General features: G+C 34.9%; 1 protein-coding gene and 1 long non-coding RNA gene across 2 annotated transcripts; one reads left to right on the forward strand and one right to left on the reverse strand.

Annotated features, from left to right (window-relative positions):
• Positions 1 to 1,044: 1,044 nt before the first annotated feature.
• Positions 1,045 to 4,358, reverse strand: LOC136817165 (uncharacterized). The gene is made up of 2 exons (XR_010848040.1): positions 2,046 to 4,358; positions 1,045 to 1,869 (listed from the first exon to the last, which is right to left on the reverse strand). It is a non-coding gene; the product is annotated as an uncharacterized lncRNA (long non-coding RNA).
• An 8,278-nt stretch (positions 4,359 to 12,636) lies between these two features.
• Positions 12,637 to 14,974, forward strand: LOC136817170 (uncharacterized). Its single transcript, XM_067073505.1, has 3 exons — positions 12,637 to 13,193; positions 13,583 to 13,712; positions 14,158 to 14,974. Exons 1-3 carry the CDS (start codon positions 12,897 to 12,899, stop codon positions 14,670 to 14,672), a joined length of 942 nt encoding a protein of 313 aa, XP_066929606.1. The 5' UTR covers positions 12,637 to 12,896; the 3' UTR covers positions 14,673 to 14,974.
• Positions 14,975 to 21,886: the final 6,912 nt, after the last annotated feature.

The following is a 21,886-nucleotide window of genomic DNA, read 5'->3' on the forward strand; positions in this document are numbered from 1 at the left end:
GAAACAATGACCAGCAAATTGAACGCGCTTGGCTTTAAGGAGGAGAGAGATTGGTTTCAAGGAACCGTATATGGTGCGTTTTGTTGGATGGTCACGCCAAGAGAGATTTTTAACCCTTCTCAGAAGTCTGGTATAGGTACCGTCTAGTTGCTTTTCAAACTTTTTGGTAAGGGACCAGGTTTCTGAACCATACCAGTGAATACCCCTTAAAACCACATACCCCTTAAAACCCACAATGTTGCATTTTTGGCTTTCATAACTACCAGATTTAATTTTATGTGGTATGTTTCACTTTTTTACAACCTCTTATAAATGTTCTTTCATAAAATACCAAATTTTAAGGATTTTAAAGATGCTAAAGTATCTTAAAATTCGAAGTTATTCAAAATTTTAGCAAAAATCCCTTCAAAAAATCAGGTTTTTTGGACCTAGAAATTACACAATTGAATTTAAGGTCATAAAACCTATACTTTTTAGATACCTATACTTATGGTAGGTATGAAAAAATCATTTTCCTCTTCGTGAATAGACCCCAACGAAAATGACAGGCCCTTAAAATTCTAAATAAAATCTGAAAATCGACTTTCTCAAAACCTGGTCATGTTGCATACCAAAATGTCACAAATTTGATGGAGATTTAGAAAAACACACTGTAAAAAATAATTTTCTAAAAAGTAGATAAAAATTCTTAATACTAGATAAATTATCCCACTTTCAAGATAAATTTTCTATTCTGATGGGTAAGAAATTTTATCTTGATTTGAGATGGCATAGATTTTTTATCTAGAAGAATTTTCTTGTTTTAAGATTAAAACCAAGTGCACATTTCAACCTAAATGATCTTGTTTTAAGATGATATTTTTCTCAAAACAGGATAATATTATTAGATATTTTTTCTTGTCATATCTTGTTTTTAGATATTTTCACAATAGAGATCTTTCTTGATTTAAGTTGTTGTATAAGGGAATTACCCAGTTGACACATTGTAAAGACAGAAATGGGTACCGACAGAAATGCGTGGTTTTCATTAAAATTGAGTCTGTATAATTTGAACCAAAAGGCTGGTATTTCATCTTTTCTCCGTGAAAAAATTCCATTCAAAAACAATTCCAAGTTAAAATCCTTAGTGTATGCGAGACTTTGCTCGATGAAGGGATGTTAAATTTAAGGTACAATAGAACTACAAAAAAGAAACCCAATTATATGGTCATTGCACTGAAAAAAAGTTTGAAAAGTACGAAAACGAACTGTTAAGTATTTAAATTATTAACAAAAATAAGCTATCTACAAAAGTTCTAAAAAACTCGATAGTAGTTATAAAATAAACCACAAAATGAAATACACCCCTGTCTCACAGCCCCGGTGGTACTTTTTTCCTCATTGGGGATAATAATTTCAGTGCGGATAGTTTATTTCGAATGGGGAAGGAATCAAAGTCAATTTACCAGCAGTGGGACTGAAATTTCAGGTTTTTTCCCACCGGGACGAAATTTTTGTCAAATTTTCCAGTTGGGCGGGGGTCCCAGCGGCTCTGTGACATAGAGGTGTCGAAATCGCTGGGTAGAAATTCTGAAGTCCTTTTACTGCATTATTAAAGCTTTCGTAATGAGAATCTTTACAACAAGTGTCTTTGAAGACGATCCGGTGCTAGATTGTCATGCATGCAGGTAATTAGCTCTGTCTGTTGGATAGTATTCGTGGAGCAAGTAAAACAAAACCATCAAACATAAGAAACGGAGTGGAAGCAGCTCCACCGTCAAAATCTTGCTACCGTACACGATAAACGATTTCCATGTCCTAAATTCTACCATTAGTCTTGGCATCTCAGGCAAAATGTTCTTTCTTTCTTGCGTTCGGTTGATCAGTCTCCTGTAGAAAAGGAAATTAGAATATATTAGACTTCACAAGCCAACATAGCTCAAAGATAAGTAAGTGCTTCTTTCCACCTACGTTTGCTAAATGACTCTGAAGAGATTTTGTACTTAGGAGTAATGAAGACGCAAATATTGAAGGTGCTTGGTAAACAATTACTGAAATTTTCTCACCTTTTGAAGACGACTTGTAGAGATGTAGACATGTAGATTACGTTTCCCTTCCGGGTTTGCACTTCATTTTCCTGAAAAAAAAATAAGAAGAGTATTGATTTCAATATAAATGGTTTGTACCAGAAAAAAAGTCCAAAATAGTATTCAAGGTTTATTGTAGAAGCAAACGGGCCTTTCCATTAAGGTAGCCCGGTAGTCTGCACAATTTAGGTAGCATATGACTACAAATTGTTTCCACACTGACTTGCCAAATGTTACAGTAATCTTTCTAAGGTTTTGTAGAAGCAAACGGGCCTTTCCATTAAGGTAGCCCGGTAGTCTGCACAATTTAGGTAGCACATGACTACAAATTGTTTCCACACTGACTTGCCAATGTTACTGTTATCTTTCTAAGGTTTTGTGGAAACAAACGGGCTGCTCCATTAAGGTAGCCCGGTAGTCTGCACAATTTAGGTAGCATATGAGAACAAATTGTTTCCACACTGACTTGCCAATGTTACTGTTATCTTTCTAAGGTTTTGTAGAAACAAACGGGCTGCTCCATTAAGGTAGCCCGGTAGTCTGCACAATTTAGGTAGCACATGACTACAAATTGTTTCCACATTGACTTGCCAAATGTTACAGTAATCTTTCTAAGGTTTTGTAGAAACAAACGGGCTGCTCCATTAAGGTAGCCCGGTAGTCTGCACAATGTAGGTAGCACATGACTACAAATTGTTTCCACACTGAGTTGCCAATGTTACTGTTATCTTTCTAAGGTTTTGTAGAAGCAAACGGGCCTCTCCATTAAGGTAGCCCGGTAGTCTGCACAATTTAGGTAGCACATGACTACAAATTGTTTGTAGAAGCAAACGGGCCTCTCCATTAAGGTAGCCCGGTAGTCTGCACAATTTAGGTAGCACATGACTACAAATTGTTTCCACATTGACTTGCCAAATGTTACAGTAATCTTTCTAAGGTTTTGTAGAAACAAACGGGCTGCTCCATTAAGGTAGCCCGGTAGGCTGCACAACATAGGTAGCACATGACTACAAATTGTTTCCACACTGACTTGCCAATGTTACTGTTATCTTTCTAAGGTTTTGTAGAAGCAAACGGGCCTCTCCATTAAGGTAGCCCGGTAGTCTGCACAATTTAGGTAGCACATGACTACAAATTGTTTCCACACTGACTTGCCAAATGTTACAGTAATCTTTCTAAGGTTTATTGTAGAAGCAAACGGGCCTCTCAATTAAGGTAGCCCGGTAGTCTGCACAATTTAGGTAGCACATGACTACAAATTGTTTCCACACTGACTTGCCAATGTTACTGTTATCTTTCTAAGGTTTTGTAGAAACAAACGGGCTGCTCCATTAAGGTAGCCCGGTAGTCTGCACAATTTAGGTAGCACATGACTACAAATTGTTTCCACACTGACTTGCCAAATGTTACAGTAATCTTTCTAAGGTTTTGTAGAAGCAAACGGGCCTTTCCATTAAGGTAGCCCGGTAGTCTGCACAATTTAGGTAGCACATGACTACAAATTGTTTCCACACTGACTTGCCAATGTTACTGTTATCTTTCTAAGGTTTTGTAGAAACAAACGGGCTGCTCCATTAAGGTAGCCCGGTAGTCTGCACAATTTAGGTAGCACATGACTACAAATTGTTTCCACACTGACTTGCCAATGTTACTGTTATCTTTCTAAGGTTTTGTAGAAACAAACGGGCTGCTCCATTAAGGTAGCCCGGTAGTCTGCACAATTTAGGTAGCACATGACTACAAATTGTTTCCACATTGACTTGCCAAATGTTACAGTAATCTTTCTAAGGTTTTGTAGAAACAAACGGGCTGCTCCATTAAGGTAGCCCGGTAGTCTGCACAATTTAGGTAGCACATGACTACAAATTGTTTCCACGCTGACTTGCCAATGTTACTGTTATCTTTCTAAGGTTTTGTAGAAACAAACGGGCTGCTCCATTAAGGTAGCCCGGTAGTCTGCACAATTTAGGTAGCACATGACTACAAATTGTTTCCACGTATTTATGAATTTAAAATTTATGCTTGGCCATACCATGTCTTTCAATAATACTGATGTTACAAATTTCGCTAAAATATCCCAATATGTTTTTCATGCTCTTGTGATTATAAAGTGAAAAAGCGTCAAAACACATGTAGGTATGTTATATACTTAAATTATGTAAAGTGAACAGATAAAAAATACTTATCTTTCATGGTTCGCGTCTTGTCTTTTCTCTTCTCTCATCAAAAAGAATCTCTTCCATATACTAAACTTCTCTTACAAAAATTTTCAAAAAATTGTTGAAAAAATAACGTAGCGGGTTTCTTTATTCAATAAACTCTATTGATAAAAAAACAAAAGAAATTTAATGCTTAGTAAACCCTTTTCTTTCTCTGCGCACTTTCTACAAAAACATTAGAAAATTTATCTTATTTTAGGATAACCTGTACTTTTTTCAAAACTCGAAAATTTGAATCTTAATTTAAGAAATGTGATCTTAAAATCGGTTAAGTTTTCTTAAATTGAGATGATTATCTAGCTTAAGAAAATTATTTTTTACAGTGCATTAGAACCATAGATCAAAAATGAAGCGAATGAAGGTTTTGGCCTTTCGTAGCCGTTTTTGACGAAAAAACCACACACAATTGCATTATGGGCATGAAATCCTGAAAAATGAAAATATTGTTGTGGGAATGAATTTCTAGCAAGTCTTTGAACCATTGAATCACGAAGCAACACCAAATTTGTATCCATCAGCTTGAGTATCCCGTTAGCAAGGGTCGGACTTTGTGGTTTTTAGCCTTATTTTTGTAGGTTTTAAGGGGTGTTTTGATTTTAACACATATTTTTGAGATCATTTAGGTACTAATGGTATATTCATAACATTAGTAACTTTACAGTGAATCACTGTTCAAAATTTGAGGTCAAAAGAACTTTTTTGTAAAAAGTTATTCGAGAAAAACCATTTTGTAGGTTTTAAGGGGTAAATAGCTAAAACTGCACTTTTTCACTTCCTCGAGAAAAACTGAAAACTGTTTTCTACAAAACATCACTGCTAGGGAAGACAATCATAGACAACGTACTTTCAACACAAAAAGTTTCAGCCTTACACTCCAACTAAACAATGAGATAGAGGGTACCACTTTTTATTGTGGGTTTTAAGGGGTATCCACTGGTACATAAGAATTGGCTCAATAGTTGACTTGAAAATTTTAACTTTGAGACTAGAGTCGATGAAGGAAGATGACCAAATACTATGCAGCTTATTGCATACACTCCAAGCTAAACCTTTGCGAATTTTAAAGTCTTTTTCAGAAGAAGAGATGTAAGAACCAAGATATTTGTAGTCTTCTACCTTTCGTAGGTTTGTACCAGATATTGTTTTAATATTGTCTGATAATTCGTTAACATTAAGAGTCAAATATTCGGTTTTGGACTCATTGAGGTATAGGCCTGTACAGTTTGCAGCAGATTCAAGAGCAATTAGAAGATTTTGTGCATCCTCTAGGGTAGAGCTGATAAGTGCTATGTCGTCAGCAAAGTCTGTATCTGTTAAATGAACGGCAGGATTACGTGGACAAAGCCTACGTTGAAGAAGAACACCGCAGCTAGATATTTTATCAACAGAAACGCGCATAAGGTAATCGACAACTAGAATAAAGAGAAATGGTGCAAGGGTATCACCCTGGAGAATACCAGCTTAAAATAGAAAAAGTTGAAGTCTCACCATCAGGTGTTTGTACTGAAGATTTTGTATTAGTGTACAGAAGTTTTATGGCATCAATGATCTTTTGAGGGGTGCCGTAAAGAGAGAGAATATCAAACATTAAGTCGCGATCAACCGAATCAAAGGCTTTCTTGAAATCAACAAAAATCAAAATTGCTTCAAGATTGAAGAGCAAGAACTTGGCTTAAAGTAGAACGACCACTTCGAAAACCGTTTTTACGAAGAATGGGTTCAACATGAAGCCGTATTCTATTTAGAAGAAACTTATTATAGATTTTTGCTGCGATTGGGAGAAGAAAGATACCACGATAGTTTGTGGCAAGACTAAGGTCTCCCTTTTTTGGTACTGGAACGATGGTCGATTTTAACCAGTGTGTTGTACAAACTTTGTCTTCAAACGCGAGGTTGCAAAGCTTTAAAAGGATATCATGAAAATTTCTGTCCTTCCAGATAATAGGCGGTATGTTATCTGGACCGAGGGCCTTGCATGATTTTGTTGTGGAAAGGACCTTTGTCAACTCTTCCATGGAAAAAGAAAAATTAGATATATCTAGAGGGGGAGAAATTTGCTCTCGTGGGAGAAAGTTATTTGTTGCTAACACCGGTTTTTTACCTAAAAGATTTTTGAAATGCTGTAACCAATTATCTAAGCGTTTTTTATCCGAGCCACCTTTCAGCTGGATGGACGGTTTTGAGTTCTTGCCACTTAGTTTTTGTACTACTTTCCAAGCATCGCGATGAAAATTATTGGAAAATTGCTCAGACATGTCCTTCAGCTGAGTATCAATAAAAGAAACTTGAGCCTCTAGGTAGGCCTCGTCAAAATTTCGAAAGAGGGATTTAGAGCTTTCTGCGTCTCTAAGAGCCTGGAAATCGTGGGGAGGGGTCAACAAGAGTTTGTATTAAAATTTGGCCTGATTTAAGGGCATCTCTGAATCAGGGTGGAATCTATCACAAATGGGCTTTTGAGCTGATAAAAAAGAACGATACTTATTTTCTGTTTTCTGATATAGCTTAACCCTATTCAAACTAGGCTTTTAGGGGCGGTTCAGAACTAGGGGGGGGCTTTTCCTGTACCACCCTTTAACTTTTGATCTAGTGGGTCTTTTTGGATGAAATTTGGCACACAAGATCCTTGTCACGTAAGGTAACTTTTGGAAAAAAATTTTTTTGATGACGTCACTCATCATGCCCAAAGTGAGCAAAAACCGAAATTTTCCATGGTTCTTATAAATAGCTATTGTATTCTAACAAAGGCTTTAGAAAAAAATTGCCTGAGTTTAAAATGCTTATTTTATCCTAAATATTCAATAAATTACGGTTTGAACGATATATTTGACATTAAAAATAATTTTGTATTGGAAAAGTGTCAATTTTTGTGACACCTTACTGTCAGAAATGTCATCATGCTCAAGGTGTGAAAATATTTAGGTGTCAAATTTTTTTTTATTTTGAAGCAAAATAAAAGTTAGGAATTTACAGAAAATTTCACGGCAAAAGCTCTATTATTTCAGGAGCTATTACCAATAGTTTGACTTCCGAACAGAAAGAGCCCCCCCCTAGTACGAATAGGGTTAATCGATGGAAGTTTTTTAATGTGACAAATGGGATTTGGGTTTAACTAAGGGGTAATGCAATAAAAATTGCAAGTCTTACGTGGGTTTTTCGTTTTCTTTACTCGATTTAGTTGAACTTGATGGATCATCTGTAACCGCTTTATCTGTAAAGGGAAATTGATTGAATTAATTTTAGACTATTAATTATGACCCATTTTTCGCCCTACCTATTTTAATTGTGAATTAGAGTGGGAACTGTATCTAATTAATTCCTTTGGGGCTAAAATATTAAAATTTAGACACGGTTTCGTGACACCTTAGATCCATTTTGTGCGTGTAGAACAAATTCCATCCGAAAACTCTCAACATTTTCTTTTGCACTGCTCTATTTACTCTCAGGCAAGACATCTTTTGTTCAACAAGCTTCTGAACCAAGACATAAATATTCATCCACTAAGCCCTCCTAAACTATTCAACCTTTTGTTGTACGGTGATCCAGAATCACCTTTCAACATAAATAACATAATAATTAATCTTGTAATTGAATTTATTCTCGACTCTGAAAGGTTTAGTGGTGCCTTATTTTAGTTTAATGATCTTCTTACACAGCTCTAATATTTTTTAATATTTGTGTTTATCCTTTTAGTGATGGTTTTCCCTTTAAGTTTTTTTCTTTTATTCAATAACTTAGTACCCTTGGCGGTCCTTGGCGATATCACTTAGTGCCTTGCGGGGAGAGGAGCTATTTATTTTTTCTGTGTTTGTTTTTGTAAGTAGTATATGTTAGTAAGTGTAATGTAGCTTCTAAATCATATATATATAAAAAAATATATTAAAAGCTGCTAATTTTATGGTGGAATTCGAAGCTTGATTGATACTAGGCTGCTTTTAATACTGGTCCAGTTACTTGGAGAGATTGATTTCCAGTGGGATAGAACAATGGAAATTTGACAATTTCATATTCGCAAAATAAATATTTTTGATAAAGACTTTACGATTATATAAAAACAGAATGAAGTCATTAAACTACAATCAAGGTCATAATATTTGAGAAAAAAGGGAAATACACCGGGAAGTTTTTGAGCCACAAGCGATTTGTAAGTGCTCTAAAATAGGTTAGAAGGGTAGAGTTTTAACTCTGAGTTTTAACATGAAGGACCTTAGGATGTGAGGATCCAAAAGTTCAAAAATAGTCCAATAAGGCTCAGAATATAGCCTGTAAGACTGCCAACCCCTTCCGAATTGAAATGTTCGATTAAATTAAAGAGATAGCCCAAAATCGACTTTCTCGCCGGAACTTTAAATCTTGAAAAACGTTAAAATAACCAAAATTATCAAAATATTATGACCTTCATTGTACCAATCGTAAAAGTATTAGGGAAATAGGAATTTGAAGATTGTGAATTGTGAACACGACCCCAAACCCCAAATGGTAACCATTTTCACATTTTTGCAATTTTAGCTTTTTTTAACCAATTTTTAACATTTTTAAACATTTGGGTGCTTTTTGTAACCAATTTTCACATTTTGCATTTTGGTGCTTTTTGTAACCAATTTTCACATTTTTAACATTTTGGTGCTTTTCGTAACCAATTTTTCACATTTTTCTTCACACAAGAAAACCACGACAAAAAGTTCCGCAAGACACAAACTGTAAAATATTAACTTTTAAACCCTGAGAGTGAAAGAATCAAATTTAATCAAAAGGCAGATCAGACGATCTGAGGCAAAGAAACAAAAGAAAAAAAGGAAGAACCAAATGTCAAATTCACCACTGGAAAGATTTGCCTTCTTAAAGAAGGCATTTTAAAACGAAAAACATTTGAAATCCAAAAACTATTGTAAAGAGTCAAAACAAGGAAGGTAACACATTGAGTTTCAAGCACGACGGGCTAGAGGCGAAACTAACCCTTCTCGGGTGAGAGAAATTGAAGCCACTTATTTCCCATCCAAAACGCACATAGAACGCGCCGTAATCATGACGAAGGATTGTATCTAGCGGTTTCTTTTGTTTTGGAGGATTACAATTTTTTAAATCTAGCGATAGATTTTAGTTTCAATCTGGGGTTTGTGTAAAAACTACGTGCGGGCGTTCTGGATGGGAAATAAGTGGTTTCAGTGGAGCCTCTAGCCTTTCGGAATTGAAACTCAATGAGGTAACCAGTCGGAATGCCGTGAGTGTTTCTTTAGATATAAGATCATAATGTTATTATGTAGCCCTGAAAAGTACCACATGCTTTTCTTATAAAAACCATTAAATTTTGGATCAGGTTTGGCTGGTATTCATTTTTTGAAATTTTTAGGCTTAAATGTTCTTAGGTTGTTCTTTATACGCATAGTTTATTTGTTAAAACTAGCCATAATTTTCATTCAAGTGCCACCGCAGAAGAACGATCAAATAAGTTGTTGAATTTGGAAAGAAATGTTACTGGCATCTCATCTGAAGCAAAATTTAGTCTACAAATATTAGCAAGTTGTGTCCATCTCATAGATATCTTCTTATAGAGATAAGATAAAGTTATTTATCTGTTTTTTTTTTCATCTTTTTTATTACCAAAACAATGGTATAAAATGGCTTGTTAATATCATACTAAACGCTGCTGTACTAAACTGCCTTTTTAATGTAATAGTCACACGACAAGTTTTTGAAAGGATATCAATTTCTAATTTGCGTTGCTCAGAGCGGTTAATAAATGCTTGTGGTTTAAATAGGGAATTTCCCAACAAAAAAGGAATTTCTCTTCATTCGACTCCCTGAGGTAATAAAAAAAGACATATAGAGCTTTGAAAATGGGTAATCAGATCAAAACAAATCCGGAAAAGTGTTTTTAATGATGATAAAACAATAGAAATACAGTCAAGCTAAGAATGTTACCGGTACACCATTTAACCGGAACTAAAATACTGAAAAACGCGCGCAAAATTATGAGATGATTGCCCAACTTCCTTATGCGTGAAGCTATGAATGCCATCCTCGGAAGCTTTAGGCTTCCTGCTGTGGCAATTAGTAATTTCTGAAATCTGAGGTATAGGGTTATTGTTAATTTGTTAAAGGCCTTCATACACTTATCAATAATAAATCAAAATTCAAAAACTACTACTATAACTAGTCATAGCTTTCACTAAATGCCCACGCAGAAGATCATGTCATGCACTTGTAAAGCTTTTAATGCTTTAAAGATTAAAGCATTAAAAATAATCACGAATAATTAAAATTGATTGATTTAATTATTGAATGATTGATTAATTGATTGAGGCATATGCTTGAAAAAAAAATTATATTCCATTAACACAATACTTGAAGAATTCATGCAGCTTGATAATTTGATAAAATTTACGGAAAAGCTTCTCAAAAATATATTTCAAAAATTATGGTATCATTAGCTTACTGGTTTTCACATCTCCTGTTTGTTTTTTTCTCCTAGTTTCTTTCTTACAACAATATATGTCATGATTATTATTCACAATAGACCTTTTCTGATAATGCCGCAGACATCTTAGATTGTAGGCAAAATATATAGAGGTGAATAAATCAACAAGGCAACCAATCAGAAATAGCTTGTTTTTTTCATTGGCTGCTATATTTCAACAATTCTCTATTGCTACTTTGCCTAATAAACAATAGTCAAGAGAATACTATGTATAAAATTTATCAAAAAGTTCTACGCCATCTTAAATTGGGTGAAACAGAAACCAATCCTAGTTAAAAAGGCCCGGGCTCCTCTTGTGTACGCTGTGATTGCACTTCTCAAACAAAATCTTCTATGTTGTTGGTCAAAAGAAAAATAAAGGAATGCCATTGTGGTCTATTCAGACTTACAGTCGAGAAAAGTTGAAATGCGCTTTAATTTTTTTTCAAGTGCATAGTACTTTTTCATGACGCAATCTTTTCTCCAAGCTGAAAGGATTGAGGCCATTAAGATGATCGCAGCGCAGACAATGAAGAGAAGTGCCTCCAGGAAGCTAGACTTTTTGAGTTTATAACTATATACTTTTACTTTATTGTTTTTCTGTATGAATGTCTGTGTAATCTAGTCTAACCACCGTTAAATGCCTTCGGGAAGGTCCCTCCTAACTTGGAAAGCCAGAATTGGAGCTATTTCACCAAACCAAACCACTGGAGCGTAAATTATTTAGAAAAAGTTGAATATGCGCATGTAAAGTTATTAACAAACTTTTTCAGGTTTTTGAAATAGATTTTACCACACTGAAAAAACAGTGAATACACTCTAAGTGAGGTATATAAACCTATTTTGAAGACCAAAAGAAAAAGTTTGTTTACATTGATTGACAACTTTACATATGGCCATATGCCATACATTCAACATTTTTGTACTTTGCCGGTATCTTGTTTTACTAAGTTAAGAAGGACTTTCTCGAGTTACGAACATATGATGGTATTTAAAGCTCAAGAAGCCATATAAACAATAAAGCTACTTATTAATATAATTACAGACAAAGATAAATTACAGTTTGAACATAAATATCAAATGTACGTACATTAAAAAACTTGAGCAAATTTCTTTAAAGATTCCAGAAAAAGAATTGAAATCATTGCTGAAATGAACTTCTGACTAAATTACAGTATTTAGTATTCAGTTTCAAAGACAAGAAACAAAATTTGACATACAAAACACTTTTTCCAGTCAATGAATCAGCTCATCATCATCATAACCAGTCTGCCATTTTGTTTGTTTTGATTTGCACAAGTAATATTGTAATTCGTGTTATATCATACACTGTTATAATTTGCATTTATAACACTCGCTTCAGCTTTTCAAAGCTACATCAAAACTAATAAATTGTAATATGTAATAATAGCAGTAATAGCATATAACGTAATATGAAAATAGGCATATTTACGGAAGAGACTAACTACGGGGATGCTTGCGCGACAAAACACAAACAACAAAATTTCGAGATTCCAGTCCAATATCTATGCGTGAAACTATGAGTGCCTCCTCGTCGCTGCGCTCCTGCGGGGGCAAATAGATCATAAATGTTATTGAGCTAAATATTGCCGAATGTAAGATAAAAAATTCAATTTATATGATGTTCAAATTTATGAAAGTGCTATTGTTCAATTATTGAGCGAAAGTTGATTTAAATTGAAATTGAAATCCCTTTTAAAAGATATTTTTTGTTTTGAATCGAGTTACCCAGTTACCCATAGCAATTTATTCAAAATGGATTGAAGTAAGATTTTTGTCTGAATCGGTTAAAATGTCATTTTGATTAAAAAAAAATTAAAAACCTCAAGTCCTATGGATGAATGTTCAAGATCGAAACATTCAATGTATATTCTTCTTGAGCGATGAGTTGTTTGTAATTAACAAAATAGTCAAATGATAAGAAAAGATGGATGGTTTTTGATTCCTAAATAGATAGAATCGATATTTTAATATCTAGACAGTTTTTCTACTATTTTCACGGGTTCCAAGGCCAGCTATCCATAAACTGAACGCAACATAGGAAGGAGTGTGGGGATTACAACCGGGAACCCCTTGTTTCAGGCGCCGACTCCTGTAGGTCACCTAGCCACCATTCCTTAAAATTGAAATATAATTATGCATTTGGCAGTTTTTTCGGCCCAAATCATTTTGGTCTATGCACAATGGTACGAAAAAAACCTAATCAACCAACCAAAAACAACAAGTATTGATACAAAGGATGCTTCAAAACCTGTCCCAGCAAGATCACCTATCGAATGTGTTTTGAAATGCAAGAGAAAACTCCAAAAAGGTTATTTCATTGAAAGGAAACAACTATGCTTTTGCTTTCAAAGTAAAGAACAAGAATTACTTTTGGATGACGAAAATGAAAATTTAGATGGAGCTTCGTTCCAGGAGCACAAGGAGCACATGGTAAGCAAAATTTTGTATAGGAGCAACTTTTAAGAACAACGAGACTCAAAAATGCCAAAAATTGCAAAAATAGATCTTATCGGAGTTTTTCATTTCTCTAAAAAAGCGTTCCATTGTGGGATTGTTTCGGGAGTATTACAATAGAATTCCCTCGAGGAATTCCTAAGAGATTTCTATTGTAATATTCCCGAAACAATCCCCACAACGCATTGATTTTTTAGAAAAATTAGAAACTCCGATAAGATCTATTGTCAACGGACCCTTAGAGAGGCCAAACGTTACCGTCATAATACCCAGCATCTATTTTTGCCAGAGTCCCCTCCCCTCGGGTTTGATAGAGGCTGGAAATTCCTGCTCTCAGTCTCCTTGTTTTAATTTTCTTTCTTTAGCAATGTGGAAGTGAAATCAAAACATGCAAAGACGTCAAAGAGATTTGTCCATATTGCAAATCAGGAATTTATGAAATGGAAATTCTTGGTCAAAAAACGAAAGCCTTTTGTGACTTGACAACAGACGGCGGTAAAGTATTTTTGACTTAATTTTTCGTCCAACGAATGTGCCAGCCCATAGTGCTTAGTTCACTAATTTAAGCTATTTAGACAAAAATTGTAACTTTTGGAAGGTAACAAAATATATAATAGGGCATTCATTTGATCAAAAAACAAGCCCCTAAAAATGTCGAATCAAAAAAGGTCAAAGGATTTGTTTTTACATAAGTGTTCCTGTTTCATACCAGACACATATTTCATATCAGGATAGTGTCTCCCTGTTATTACATTATACTGATATAAGCAAAAATATATTTTCCCATTTCCTTTCTGACCAATCTTACTCCACATCCTTGTCAAACCAATGTGAAAAAACTTGTAAGTCAAAATTGATGAGTAAGCAACCGATATCACTCTTATTTAAAAACAAAAACTTTAAAACAAATGTTAAGATTTTTAATCGAACATTTTTATAGGCGGATGGCTGCAAATAACGAATATCAAATTTGACGACGCAAACAAAATCGATTCAATCTATACAAATCACATAGCTCAGCCATCTCCTATCACTGACCTCCAAAATGCACCAAACTCGCAATTCATGTTGGACCCACTCGCCTTACAAAGGCTTTTCAATGACGAAGGTTACAGCGAGCTAAGAATCAAATGCTATAAACCATGGCACGGCAGAACCCTTGACGTCGTTCTATACGGTGAAAAGATACACAAATATGTAAATAGCGAAGCGTGGACCGTCGGTGGATGCGACGCAGTTCGGTTTTTACCAGGTGATAACTCATCAATGTTCCTGTCCCCTTGTGCTGATTACAGAATCGGATCAGGTGAATATTTGTTTTATCAATTCCCCTTTTGGGTATTTGCAGACAATCACGTGACAATTTCAAAACCCCTCGCTCGGTATGAATGCGACGATTACAAGAACTGGAATGGGTATTCTCCTATCGGAAATTGGCAATTCTATATTCGCTAAAATTATTTCTACTTAAAGTCGTTTACACAGCACACCCACATGTTATGTTAAATGTAAAACAAGACGACTTGAAGTCGAAAATTTCGCGTAGAATTTGAACTACATGGGAAAAACAAGAAGTAGATGAAGCTAATCTGAAATCTACTTTACATCGAGCCTTGATGAAACAATTTTACAACAAGAACAACGAGGCTTAAAATTGCTAAAAAATAAGACCAATTTAAGAACAGTTGTTGTTTAATTTTTAAAAACTCTCATAAAGTATATGCTTATAAAAAATAGATATGCTCTTATTGCACGCCATCCCTTGTTTACTTTGTAAAAACTAATTACCGAAAGATATATCACCATCTATCAAGAGTTATTGATTTGATTCTTATAAAGTAAATGCTTATAAGAAAAATAAATATGCTCATATTGTACACCAACCCTTGTTTACTTTGTAAGAACTAATTACCGAAAGGTATATCACCATCTATCAAGAGTTATTGATTTGATTCTTATAAAGTAAATGCTTATAAGAAAATTAAATATGCTCATATTGTGCGCTGTCCCTTGTTAACTTTGTAGGAACTAATTACCGGAAGGTATATCACCGTCTATCAAGAGATAGTGATTTGATTCTTATAAAGTAAATGCTTATAAGAAAAATAAATATGCTCATATTGTGCCCCAATCCTTGTTTACCTTGTAAGAACTAATTACCAAAAGTTATATCACCGTCTATCAAGAGTTATTGATTTGATTCTTATAAAGTAAATGCTTATAAGAAAAATAAATATGCTCATATTGTGCCCGATCCCTTGTTCACTTTGTAAGAACTAATTACCGAAAGGTATATCACCGTCTATCAAGAGTTATTGATTTGATTCTTATAAAGCATATGCTTATAAGAAAAATAAATATGCTCTTATTTTGCGCAATCCCTTGTTTACTTTGTAAGAACTAATTACCGAAAGGTATGTCACCGTCTATCAAGAGTTATTGATTTGATTCTTATAAAGTATATGCTTATAAGAAAAATAAATATGCTCATATTGTGCCCCATCCCTTGTTTACTTTGTAAGAACTAATTACCGAAAGGTATATCACCATCTATTAAGAGTTATTTATTTGATTCTTATAAAGTATATGCTTGTAAGAATATAAATATGCTCTTATTTTGCGCTATCCCTTGTTTACTTTGTAAGAACTAATTACCGAAAGGTATGTCACCGTCTATCAAGAGTTATTGATTAGATTCTTATAAAGTAAATGTTTATAAGAAAAATAAATATGCTCATATTGTGCCCCATCCCTTGTTTACTTTGTAAGAACTAATTACCGAAAGGTATATCACCGTCTATCAAGAGCTATTGATTTGATTCTTATAAAGTATATGCTTATAAGAAAATAAAGAAAAATCAAAACTGCCCGGGGGGGGGTACTAGGGCAAGATGGGTTACGGGGATGCTCCGCTGGTCAGGGTACCTTTTTTAACCTCCACGAGTCCCATGTAGGGTCGCAAAAACACCAAAATAGAAAAATCAGTCCCTCGTAGGGTGCCTATTTTAGGAAAATTTGGGGAAAAAGTAGAAAATTTGAGAAAATTTTGGAATTTCAGTCCCATTCAGGGTCACTTTTTTCACAAATTTCGAGTCCCACGTAGGGTCCATTTTTCGAACCCCAGCGGAGCACCCCCGTCGGTCGACAAGGGTAGTACCCCCCCCCGGGCAAAACTGTGAAGCTAAAGACACAAAGATATAATGACGTAATCCAAAGAAAACCTGCGAAGATCTTCCGTGGTTAGGAGCGTGTAATTTGTAAATTGATTTAGTGAGTTCGTCCACCGTATCAAGTACTTTCGTTTTCTAAATTTTCGTCCGATATCGCAGCAGCATGCATGCCTTTCACTAAGGCGAAATTAACTAGGTCACAGTGTGGATCTAAACCACACTGAAACAACCGCCTTCCATCACGCGTAGTCACGCTCGCAAAAGAGCACGCGCACATTATTAACGCCTAAATGTCATCTCCAGTACATTTTAAATTATTCATTGAAAACAGATTACAATATAGTCATTTTTCATGTCTCGATTATTCAATTCCGAATAAAAGACATTCAGCGAAAAAAAAGAGAAACACCTGGGTAATCTAGTTAAAAAAGCCGAAAGTAAATGGTAGACAAAGTAATGAGTCAAGGCAAAACGAGATAAGCGTACCACTATGAAAGAAACCGCCTCCGGCGGTCGATAAAGAAGACGTTATAATTACTAGCCGCACGGATACTGTTCGGTTTGTTCACTTAATTATCTTTTGGGAATGAAATCGAGACAGGATTTAACTCGAAACTCGTGTATCAATACGATTTCGGTGATAACACCTTTGATGATGGAATTAGCACGGGAACCTGTCGACGAAAACCATTGGATGAATGAGATCTTTCCAAATTCAATAAAGGCCTTAGTAACGGATTTGGTCGCCAGGGGAGAATTTTCTGGATCAAACAGTATCGACTACGCCAACTATAATAATTACAATGGCCAAAGAAAAAATTGATTTTACACACCAAATTAAGCACATACTCTTGAACTTGAACATTTGGTGGGTTATGCTGAATTTTGACACAGAAATTCGTCAGAGACAGACGAAACTTCAACCTGTGAATGCTGAAGAATCGGCCATGTTTTGCTGTAATAATTACTAGGCGTTCCTATTCTGGGTACGAAGCAATGAAGTATAAGCCCGAAGGGCTAGAATCGAGTCTTTAATCTTTCTCAGGCAAGAAAAAGTCTTAAAATATGTGCCGTATTTTTTGACGACAGATTGGATCTAGCGATGCCTTTGTTTTCGAGTGATATCTGTCCTTTTCGAAATGTACAATCAAGGTCATAATATATTGAGAATTTTGGCTATTTTAACGTTTTTCAAGATTTAAAGTTCTGGCGAGAAAGTCGATTTTTGGCTATCTTTTTAATTTAATCGAAGATTTCAATTTGGGAGGGGTTGGCAGACTTCCAGGCTATATTCTGAGTCTTATTGGACTATTTTTGAACTTTTGGATCCTGAGATCCTAAGGTCCTAAGTCTTAAGTCTCATGTTAAAACTCAGAGTTAAAACTCTACCCTTCCAACTTACTTTAGAGCACTTACAAATCGATTGTGGTTCAAAAACTTCCCGGTGGATTTCCCTTTTTTCTCAAATATTATGACCTTGATTGTCTTTGAAAATTAAAAATGCCGATTTCTGCTCTGCGGGGGGTCTAAAATTAGGAGAAAACCCCAAAAATTTGAAAATAACCCTTTTCCGACCATTTTGAAGCATTTTCAATAGGTCAAAATCAGTTTTTGGTGAAATATTTCACTTTTTGATAAGGTCCCGTTTACAAAAATCTAAAAATGCCAATATTTGAGAAAATTTTCAATTTTTTAAAAGTTTTTGGCTGTTAAACCGAAGAAAGGGATATTTTTAACCGGGAAATATGACTTAAGTTTGAAATTAGACCCCCAGCAGAGCAGAATTTGGCATTTTTGATTTCCAAAGACAATCAAGGTCATAATATATTGAGAATTTTGGCTATTTTTACGTTTTTCAAGATTTAAAGTTCTGGCGAGAAAGTCGATTTTTGGCTATCTTTTTAATTTAATCGAATATTTCAATTTGGGAGGGGTTGGCAGACTTCCAGGCTATATTCTGAGTCTTATTGGACTATTTTGAACTTTTGGATCCTGAGATCCTAAGGTCCTAAGTCTTAAGTCTCATGTTAAAACTCAGAGTTAAAACTCTACCCTTCCAACTTACTTTAGAGCACTTACAAATCGATTGTGGTTCAAAAACTTCCCGGTGGATTTCCCTTTTTTCTCAAATATTATGACCTTGATTGTAGGAGTAATAAATTTTAGTTTCAATCAGTCATTTCTGTAAAAGCCAGGCCTACCACGCTAGGCCACATAACTTTGGTAGGATTTGGTAGGCTTCAAATCCTACCAAGGAGATTCGATTCTAGCCCTTCGGGCTTATACTTCATTTGTACGTACAATCCGTGCCATAATATATTTGCACTTTTGGCTAATTTACCATTTTTCGAAAATTGAAGTTCGAGTGAGAATGTCAATTTTAGGCCCTCGACTTGATTTCATCGATTATTTCGATCTGGGACGGATTTTTTGGTTTCTAGGCTATATTTCAAGCGCTAATGGACCATTTTCTTGAACTTTTGGATCCTCAGATCCTAAGGTCCTAAGTCTTAAGTCTCATGTTAAAACTCAGAGTTAAAACTCTACCCTTCCACTACTTTAGAGCACTTACAATTCGATTGTGGTTTCAAAACACCCCGGTGAATTTCCCTTTTGTCCCAAGTATTTTGTCACTGATTGTAGAGTCAGCCACCTGACTTTTGATGAAATTTTTGAGCGATACAAGGATGAAATTAGGCAAAAAATCAAGAATATGCTAAGAATACATTCATCATTGAATTTCTTGGCAACTGAAATTAAGAATGTCAATTTAGAGAAACTGTCCCGTAAATTGCTCCCGGGGGGGGGGTACTTAGGCAAATGGAGGGTACGGTATGTGCCGCCCTTAAGGGTACCTTTTTTGGACTTCCAAAGTCCCGCTAAGGGTCAGAAAAATCAGAAAATCTAATTTCAGTCCCAGTAAGGGTCGGATAAATAGGAAAATTTCAACTTTTTACCCCCTGAAAGATCGAAATTTGGTCAAAATTGGTCAAATTAGTCCCGCTAAGGGTCATGAAATTCCCAAAACTTTCCTTTGTTTTCTCCTTTTTAGTCCTGGTAAGGGTCCAAAGTTCGAAAGTCGGGCGGCACCCCCCGTCAGCTGGCAACCCTAGTACCCCCCCCCCCCGGGAAATTGCTAATTAATTCTAAATGCTAAAATTCTAAATTGCTATTGCTAAATTATCACAAAAGTGCCAAATTTTAACTTGAGCTATGTATAACATGCTCGATTTTGGCTGGGTTTGGATTATATACACAAGAATACTGTAAGAATATTGTAAGAATATTTTAGGATGATTTTCCCCAAAAAGTTAAGAATATTTATGATGAAATAAAAAAACACCATTTTTATAAAAAAACAAGTAATTTATTGATTAGCTTAAGACCATGCACCAAATATTATATAGGGCATAGCGGTAATTACCATTTCTACAAATATCCACTTTGGTTACAAGCGGTAAGCCACGTGGAAGGCGAAACCCAATACAAATGTGATAATTCTCATGTTAAATTTGGGTTCGAGCCTAATGGTTAATGGCAATTTTATATAAGATGAATAGAACCTATTCTTGATATGCGTAACCTTCGGTGAAGTTATTTTCTAATGATGTTGGTTAAGAAGACGAGAAAACACTGGCCAGTGACAATTTTATCAATTCATGACATGCACCACTGGAGAGTCTTCTGAAAACTTTTAAAATTTTCCACCAAATGGAAAATACATTACTAGTAACTTTTATGGAGCGCTCTTAAATCTCTACACGTGTGCGATGGCATGACGCGAGAGTTACTAATGGGAAAAAATCCGATGCCAGATGTCAAAAGTATAAAGCATCGTCTATTGGACTAGTCTAGCAAGCTAGACGACTAATTTATACATAGTAGAAATAAAGCAAAAAGTAATGAATGGAACAATTTTAGTCGTCTAGAAACCTTTGTGTACTAACTCCAAACAAAAGAAAAGTGTCAATATGGCAATTATAATTTTTTCCTGCTCAAAATAATTCTTGAGAAAAAAAATATGTGTGGATTTGTGTATTGAAAGTTTTTCATTTGAGTTGATTTCGTTTTGAGAGTTTGTTGTTGCTTGATAAATTGTTTTCTCGCTACGCAAGTTTCTGTGTTTTCTAGCTAGCCCCTGTATCTATAAGGCTGGAACACCGGATTCTTCCAGTCGTTTATACAAACTAAATCCCGTATTACTATTATTATTAGTATTACACGCATTATAAACGACTCCAGTCTACTATCGGACATTTTTTAATCATTGTTTGGGGAATGAGCTGGTTTTTTTTATAAGATGCTTCACTAATTGGTCATTTGAAGTAATAAAAATGACGCGTTCTTTAAAAAAAGTAACAAAATTGTTTTATTACTGGTCAACGAACAACCAAATCAAACGAGAGCTTGTAAAAACTCCCGCTTGTCCCTCCCATTGTTTGATTTTCTTTCTTTTTAACTTTTTTTAGATAATTATTCTAACTACATTTGACGCTCTCCAATTTGATTTTCAATGGGAATCAGATTTTCATCGAATGAAGGAGCATGTCGAATAATAGAGCGTTGTTTATGAAAGTTTATTGTTGACGGTTAACTTTAATATTATCGAAAAGTAGAAAGTCGAATTAGAGGGTGTCAACTTATGATATCTACTTTCTTATTTTCTGCTTTACGATAATTGCCACCGCAGGAAGCCTAAAGCTTCCGAGGATGGCATTCATAGCTTCACGCATAAGGAAGTTGGGCAAATATCTCATAATTTTGTGCGCGTTTTTTCAGTATTTTAGTTCCGGTTAAATGGTGTACCGGTAACATTCTTAGCTGGACCGTATTTCTATTGTTTTATCATCATTAAAAACACATTTCCGGATTTGTTTTGATCTGATTACCTGATTACCCATTTTCTAAGCTCTATATGTCTTTTTTTATTACCTCAGGGAGTCGAATTAAGGGAAATTCCTTTTTTGTTGGGAAATTCCCTATTTAAACCACAAGTAGTTATTAACCGCTCTGAGCAACGCAAATTAGAAACTTACATCCTTTCAAAAACTTGTCGTTTAACTGTTGCAGTAAAATGGCAGTTTAGTGCAGTTTTTTTTTTTTGAAGGAAAAATATCTATTCTGATTAGGAAAATTCTAACCATATAATAAAGGGACGAGACCTTGAAAACTTTTCCAGAATTTCCTATCATAAAAATAAGAAAGAAAAAAAGCAGAATAACAAGCTAAGTGTTTTAGAAAAATGAGAAATATATCCATCAGAGTTCTAGACATAACCAGCAGCTTCGGTTATGCCTACCTTAAAAGAAGAAATTTTGGCGGCAAGAAAATTTGGCGGATTTGACTGAAATCCGCCAAATTAAGTTCCCACCAAAATTTCTTTTTTCCGCCATCTGCCAAATTAAATTCCCGCCAAATTAAACATTTTGAAAATATGATCTCTTTTGAGGTGTTTTTGCTATTTTTTTGCTGTTTTGACGCCATCTTAAGGTTAAATTT

This window comes from Clytia hemisphaerica, unplaced genomic scaffold (genome assembly GCF_902728285.1).
Source record: "Clytia hemisphaerica strain Z4C2 unplaced genomic scaffold, Clytia hemisphaerica genome assembly, whole genome shotgun sequence".
Lineage (NCBI taxonomy): Eukaryota > Metazoa > Cnidaria > Hydrozoa > Leptothecata > Clytiidae > Clytia > Clytia hemisphaerica.

Coding starts and splice junctions, on each gene's coding strand:
- LOC136817170 (XM_067073505.1), top strand. CDS start 12,897: ATGCATTTGGCAGTTTTTTCGGCCCAAATCATTTTGGTCTATGCACAA. Junction 13,194..13,582: donor AGGAGCACAAGGAGCACATG/GTAAGCAAAATT, acceptor TTCTTTCTTTAG/CAATGTGGAAGTGAAATCAA. Junction 13,713..14,157: donor TGACTTGACAACAGACGGCG/GTAAAGTATTTT, acceptor ACATTTTTATAG/GCGGATGGCTGCAAATAACG.